The sequence below is a fragment of the Dipodomys ordii genome, unplaced genomic scaffold (genome assembly GCF_000151885.1).
Source record: "Dipodomys ordii isolate 6190 unplaced genomic scaffold, Dord_2.0 Scaffold166, whole genome shotgun sequence".
NCBI lineage: Eukaryota > Metazoa > Chordata > Mammalia > Rodentia > Heteromyidae > Dipodomys > Dipodomys ordii.
In genome coordinates this window covers 324,326-331,036 of record NW_012267382.1, presented here as the reverse complement: position 1 = coordinate 331,036, position 6,711 = coordinate 324,326, and the positions used below count along the sequence as shown (strand labels likewise).

At 62.4% G+C, this 6,711-nt stretch overlaps 2 protein-coding genes across 2 annotated transcripts in view; one reads left to right on the top strand and one right to left on the bottom strand.

Moving 5' to 3' along the window:
* Pkp3 (plakophilin 3) overlaps window positions 1-6,711 on the bottom strand; it is a 23,121-nt gene that overhangs the window by 1,435 nt on the left and 14,975 nt on the right. The window lies entirely within an intron of this gene.
* The window catches only part of Sigirr (single immunoglobulin and toll-interleukin 1 receptor (TIR) domain), an 8,378-nt gene continuing 2,443 nt past the window's right edge, over window positions 777-6,711 (top strand). The window contains exons 1-7 of the mRNA XM_013033332.1: window positions 777-1,143; window positions 2,857-3,024; window positions 4,282-4,480; window positions 4,929-5,062; window positions 5,144-5,284; window positions 5,647-5,790; window positions 6,574-6,683. Coding sequence (XP_012888786.1) covers window positions 3,018-3,024; window positions 4,282-4,480; window positions 4,929-5,062; window positions 5,144-5,284; window positions 5,647-5,790; window positions 6,574-6,683 — 735 coding nt within the window. The 5' untranslated portion in view covers window positions 777-1,143; window positions 2,857-3,017. The remainder of the gene's footprint in view (window positions 1,144-2,856; window positions 3,025-4,281; window positions 4,481-4,928; window positions 5,063-5,143; window positions 5,285-5,646; window positions 5,791-6,573; window positions 6,684-6,711) is intronic.

The window sequence follows — 6,711 nt, the reverse complement described above, 5'->3', positions numbered from 1 at the left end:
CGGCCCTCCACCGCGCAGGCCAGGCCAGGCGCTGCTCCGCCCTGTGACCTCTCATCGCGTCTGTCCCCAGCAGACCGTTCCCATCCGCAGGGGTCTCTTGTCCACACGTCCAGGTGTACACACCACATCCCCTCCCCTTCCCACATCGACTGTAACAAGCTCTACCGTGACATTTCACACCTGTCCCCGAAGCAGTGCCGCCCATCCACCCCCGCCCCCTGTTTGCCAACGGGACCCGCGTCGGCCTGTCTCCTTCCCCGTGGCACTGCGCACCGCCTCCATCGCGTTTCAACCAGAGCGACTCCGAGCCCTGCCCTTGCGTCTTCATCCCCGCTACCCTCCGTGTTCGGCCAGCACTTCCTGAAGGGTCTCCTTTGCTCTGTGGAAGGTTGAGGTCAGACAAGCACGGGGCTGGCCAGAGAGGACCCAGCCGCCCCCGAGGGAGGAGACCCAGGAGGTGGCCTCCCTGCCCCGCCGACCCGCCTTGTGAAGACAGGGTGCTTCTGGGGCCTTCAGGCCAGGACCCTGCACATCACCCCAGCAGGTGCCCCTCTACACCCCCCCCACACACACACTGCACGGAGGCAAGTGCAGAGCAGGAGGCCCCAGAGGACAGGATGGCCCGACTCAGCCAGGGGAAGAACCAGGCAGGCGGGGCCAGGGCTGAAATGCCTGCCCGCCAGGGGAAGGGGTGGGCGCCTGGGTGGAGCTTCGGTTTGGGAGAGGATGTGACTGCAAGGCCAGGAAACTACAGGAAAGTTCTAAAATAACACTCACAAAAGCAGGTTCCCTCCAAGCTGGGGGTGCGTCCTGGGGAGCCGTGGTGTTGTGGACACTTGCTGGGGTCCAGCAGAGGGCCTTGCTCCCCAGTGCACACCAGTGACCTCAGTGGTCTACTTCTGGGGGGAGGGGGAGCCGAGAGCCGGAACCGGTGACCGCCTTCACCGCTGCTCCTGGCTTTGTGGCCTGTTCTCGGAGCTGGGCGTGGCCGAGGACCCCCTGAGCATCCCACACGCACGTACCAACATGTGCCAACGCACACGCACGTGAATGTGAAGGCAGCACTGGGAGTACATAGCAGTGTAGCCAGAGGCGTGCGGCAGGAAGGGTGTTGGGTGGAACCCAGGGTGCACACCAGCCAAGGTAAGCCCGGTTTCAGTGCGTGGGTCAGAGGGCTGTGTGCACAGGTTGTGGGGGGGGAGGGTAGCTACCTCAGCTTCTGAGGCTGTGTTTGCGGGGGCTCAAGATCTTGAATCTGGAGAGTTCAGGAATGGCTGCTAGGGCTGGGAAGGTGGCTCAGTGGTAGAGCGCTGGCCTAGCATGCATGAGGCCCTGGGTTCAATGCCTCAGCACCACATACACAGAAAATGCTGGAAGTGGCACTGTGTCTCAAGTGGTAGAGTGCTAGCCTTGAACAAAAGCAGCTCAGGGACAGCGCCCAGGCCTGAGTTCAAGCCCCAGGACTGGCAAAAAAAAACCAAAAAACCCAAAGTGGCTGCAGGGGACCCTGTGGGACCTGGGGGGCTGGAACACAGCTCTATGTTCATGCTGTGTGGGGCCTTTGCACGAGAGGGCGTCTTCTGCACACCTTCCGAGGGCAGTTCTGCTTGACGGGCTTTCCTACAACTGCCCTCCACTCCAAGGGGCTTCTGGACAAGTCCCCTTGCCGATGCCAACAGAAGACACGCTGCAGGCTGAGCCAGTTCCTAGGGCGATTGCTGCCCAGCCACGCCTGGTTTCCTGGCTGGGGGAGCATGGGCGGGGTAGGAGGCTTATCTCTGACGAACCCTCTGGGGCTTTAGTGTGGTGGAGACTTTTTAAAATTCCAGTACTTAGGGTTGAACTCAGCCCTGCCCCTTAGCTTGTTTGCTCAAGGCTGGTGTTCTACCACTTGACCCATACCTCCACCTCTGGCGTTTTGCTAATTGGAGATAAGAGCCTCATGGATTTATCTGCCGCTGGCTGGCTTTGAACCACAGCCCTCAGGTCTTCAGTCTCCTGAATAGCTAGGATCACAGGGGTGAGCCACCGGTTCCAGCCAAGGAGAAGACATCTTGAGCGTTCCTGGGCCTAGAGTCTTGGAACTGACCCCAGGCCACTGCTGCCCACGTATCCCCTCAGTGAGAGGGTGCACCGGGGTCAGGAGACCCCAGGGTCCAGGGGACGGAGGGATAGCTCTCAGCAGCTCCTCCTTGCATCATGTCACTAAGGGGCTTTTAGAGTCAGGTGTGTATGGCTACTGCTGGCAGCTGAGTGGCCCAGGACCTACATAGGGGAGGACAGCCTCTGGTCAGCCCTCAGAGTAGCCTCCATTGCAGCCCAGTTGGTGTTTGCCCCTCCTGGCTCAGGGACTGCAGGCCCCAGCTGACCCGCAGAGTGACCGTAGGTGTGCTGTGTGCCTGTGCACACAGGCACGTGCACTGCATCTAGACCTTCACGGCTGGGAGTGACTTTGAGCTAGAGTCCAGCAGCCAAGTACTGTGAGTCTCCAGGACCTCGCGGGGCAGCAGGCGCTGGGCGCCCGCTTGCGTGCAGCAGTCCTTGGCAGGGATACCAGGGATGAGGCTGTCCCCTCACAAGAGCAGTGTCCACTGCACCCCTGGGTCATCTCTGTGGCCCCAGAGCAAGAAAAAAAAAGTCATCGACTTGAGTTCCTCCTCTTGCCCCCCTCCCCTCCCCGGGCAGTGTGAGGTGGCGCCCACTCTGACTGGGCGGGTGTCTGGCCGCTCACTGAGGCCCCTGGGACTGGCCAGAGCCCATGGCAGCTGCCTGGCATGGTGCCTGCGCTCCTTGTTGTAGGGTTACTGGTTAACTCATCCTGTTCCTGTTTAACTTGTTCCCTGGGGATGGCGGCAGCCTCTGACCTGTCCAGGCACCCTGGCCAACTGACCACAAGGACAGAGAGGGTTTCTGCCCAGCCGCTGGTGGAGCAGTCTGTTTCATTAAGGAGCTCCTGGAGCCGGGGGTGGCCCACCACCAGTGTTCAGCCTGTCCCGGAGAGGCCCCCGGACAGAGCCATGGCAGGTAGGTGGGGCACAGAGGCACAGGCCTCATTCTGTCTCCTGATCCTGGCTCCGGGCCTCACACTCTGCTCTTGCCTGAGTTCTCTGCTCAGAAGCAGGCTTGGGTACAAAGGCCTCTGCTCACTGCTCCTCAGCCTTTGACCCTGAGCCCAGAGGAGGCCGTGAGGCCGTGAGGCCCGCGCCCAGGCACACAGGGTAAAGCCCAGGGGTACAGAGATGAGGGGGTGGATGTGGGCTGAGGGACACCACACTTCTGGAATCTACCCCTCAGGCCCTGGCCAGGGCTCATCACCCGGATCCAAAGCTGAGAAAGGTTGGCCCGCAGTGGGCCTGTGAACAAGGAGGGTCGTGCAACCTCAGGCTCCCAGTTCTACCCAGCCCTCTCAGGGCATTTTTTTCTTGGGGCTTGAACTGATGGTCTTGGCTCTGTCCCTGAGCCTCTCTGTGCTCCAGAGCTAGCACTCTACCACTTGAGCCACAGCACTTCTGGCTTTTTCTGAGTAGTTTATTATAGATAAGAGTCTCACAGGCTTTCCTGCCCAGGCTGGCTTTGAACCTTGATCCTCAGATCTCAGCCTCCTGAGTTGCTAGGATGACAGGCGTGAGCCACCAGCCCCCGGCTCAGTGTATATATTCTTTTAACCTGTTGGTGCCTAAGCTTTCTGCACCTCCCCCATCTGGAGCAAGCCAATCCCAGAGGTGTGGTGTCTGTTCTCCTCTGGGTGGGAAATGTGGTGGCTAAGACTCATGTCTTATGTAAAGAGCATCCAGGGAGCTGGGCATTGGTGGCTCATGCCGGTCATCCTAGCTACTCAGGAGGCTGAGATCTGAGGATAAAAGTTCAAAGCCAGCCCAGGCAGGAAACTTGTGAGACTCTTATCTCTACACTGCCAGAAAACCAGAAGTGGCACTGTGGCTCGAGTGGTAGAGCGCTCACCTTGAGCTGAAGAACTGAGAGACAGTGCTCAGGCCCAGAGTTCAAGCCCCACAACCAACCAAAAAAAAAAAAAAAAAAGCATTCCAGGGTTAATTCAAATATTACTTTGGCCTCTCTGGACCATGTCCTGGGTCACATTCAGGGCAGACAGAACATTTAACAATGGCTGCTGATTGGGGCCTGTCCCCTCGGGACTCGGGGATGGACGTGGTGTGACTACCAATCAGTGTTGCTGGCTGCATTATTTCTTCTGGGTCCCAACCTGCATGTGGCCTGGGAACCCAACATCACGGCATTGCTGATCTGCTCTTCGCTCTGCAGGTGTCTGTGGCAGGGCTCCCGACTTCCTCTCCCCATCTGAAGACCAAGCCCTGGAACATGCTCTGGGCAGTGTAGTTGCTCTGAACTGCACAGCTTGGGTTGTCTCTGGACCCCACTGTCCCCAGCCTTCAGTTCACTGGCTGAAAGATGGGCTTCCTTTACCCAATGGAAGTCACTACAGCCTCCAAGAGGACTTCTGGTAAGAGACTGGGGTGCCTGAGGAGAGCAGGATCGCCCAGACATGCCCATGGCCAGCAGTCTCTGTGACCTACACTCTGGTCATAACCACCTGGACATGGGCTGAACGAAGGTAGCCAGATTGGATATGGGTCGTGTCCCTGCGGACACAGTGACGGTAGGGCCAGATCTCCTGGGGCTTCAAGACCCTGTGGATGCTTGCTTTAAGGATTCCCAGGACTATGAGCAATGGCCAGGCCTGAGATCAGAGGACCCCAAGATCCAGGGCCAGGTGGTGGCTGTGAGGCCGCCTTGCCATTGGCCGGTACTGGCCACTTAACTCTCGGCCCGAGAGTCACCCAGGAAGCCCATACCGTCCCTGCCTAGGATTCACCCACCTTCCAGTCAGGAGGGGCTCAGGCATCCACGGAGGCCCCAGAGCCTCCTAAGGGTTGAGCTTATTTCCCCAGGGTCAAGGCCAACTTCTCAGAGGTGCTTGTATCCAGTGTCCTGGGGGTCAACCTGACCAGCGCTGAAGCCTACGGGGCCTTTGCCTGCTCTGTCCACAACACCAGCTCCTTCTCCTTCACTCTGTGGAAAGCTGGTGAGGGGCGCATGGGGTGAAGGTGGGGACAGCAGGGACCTGGCGCTGAGGGTCAGTAACCGGAGCTCGTCCTGTCGGCAGGCCCGGCCGGCCATGTGGCCGCAGTTGTGGCTTCCCTCCTCGTCCTGCTGGCTCTGCTGCTGCTGGCCCTGCTCTACCTGAAGTGTCGCCTCAACGTGCTGCTTTGGTACCAAGACTGTCACGGGGAGGTGGAGATGAATGGTACACAGGGGCGGGGGGAGGGGAGGAGGAGAGGGAGGGGAAGATGAATGGTACGGGGGAGGAGGGAGGGGAGGAGGGGGAGATGAATGGTACACAGGGGAGGGCGGAGGGGGAAGGGGGACATGAATGGTACAGGGGGGTGGGGGGGAGGGTGGAGGGGAGGAGGTGGAGATGAATGGTTCACGGGGGGAGGGGGCATCCCAGGCGGCCTGGCGGGGGAGATCCTGGCAGGGAGGAGCCAGGGCCCTGTCTGAGGGGTGCCCGGGGCTGGGGGGCAGGAGCAAGAACCTCGCCAGGGAGGTGCGAGGGGTCGGGGCCGAGGCGCCGTCCAGGCCACACACAGGCCCGGCCACTCTCCGCAGATGGGAAGCTCTACGACGCCTACGTGTCCTACAGCGACTGCCCGGAGGACCGCAAGTTCGTCCACTTCATTCTGAAGCCGCAGCTGGAGAGGCGGCGGGGCTACAAGCTCTTCCTGGACGACCGCGACCTCCTGCCCCGCGCGGGTGAGACTCGGCCCCCAGCGCCCCGGCCCGGCCCCCCGGCCCCGCCGCCTGGGCTGCAGGCCCGCCCCTGGCCCCTCCCCACCCAGCCCCGCCCACACCACCTTGGCTGCAGGCTTACCCTTGGCCCCGCCCACACTGCCTGGGCTGCAGGCCCGCCCCTGTCTCTGCCCACCCCTTGCCCCGCCCCATCACCTGGACTGCAGACCTGGCCCCGCCCACACCCAGCCCGCCCCCATTACCTGGGCTGCAAGCCGGCGCTGGCCCCGCCCACACCCCACCTCCCCCCCCTTCCTCACGGCCCCACCCTCTCACCTGGGCTGCAGGCCCACCCCATTGCCGCCAGCCCCGCCCACAGCCCCGCCCCTCCCCAGCTCCCACCCTGCCCTCCTTTGCAGGTCCCGCCCTCATCACCTAGCTGCCGGCCCGCCCTAGCTCCGGCCCCGCCCCTCCCCAGCTCCCACCCTGCCCTCCTTTGCAGGCCCCGCCCTCATCACCTAGCTGCCGGCCCGCCCTAGCTCCGGCCCCGCCCATGGCCCCGCCCCTCCCCGGCTCCCACCCTGCCCTCCTTTGCAGGCCCCGCCCTCATCACCTAGCTGCCGGCCCGCCCTAGCTCCGGCCCCGCCCACGGCCCCGCCCCTCCCCGGCTCCCACCCTGCCCTCCTTTGCAGGCCCCGCCCTCGTCACCTAGCTGCCCTAGCTCCGGCCCCGCCCACGGCCCCGCCCCTGGCGGCCGGGCTTGTTCTTCGGGTGCCGCCCCGTCACCCCTCTCGCCCTGCTCCGCAGAGCCCTCGGCCGACCTCCTGGTAAACCTGAGCCGCTGCCGACGCCTCATCGTCGTGCTTTCCGACGCCTTCCTGGGCCAAGCCTGGTGCAGCCACAGCTTCCGGTACTGGGTGGGGGAGTGGTGGGGGGCAGGGGCCG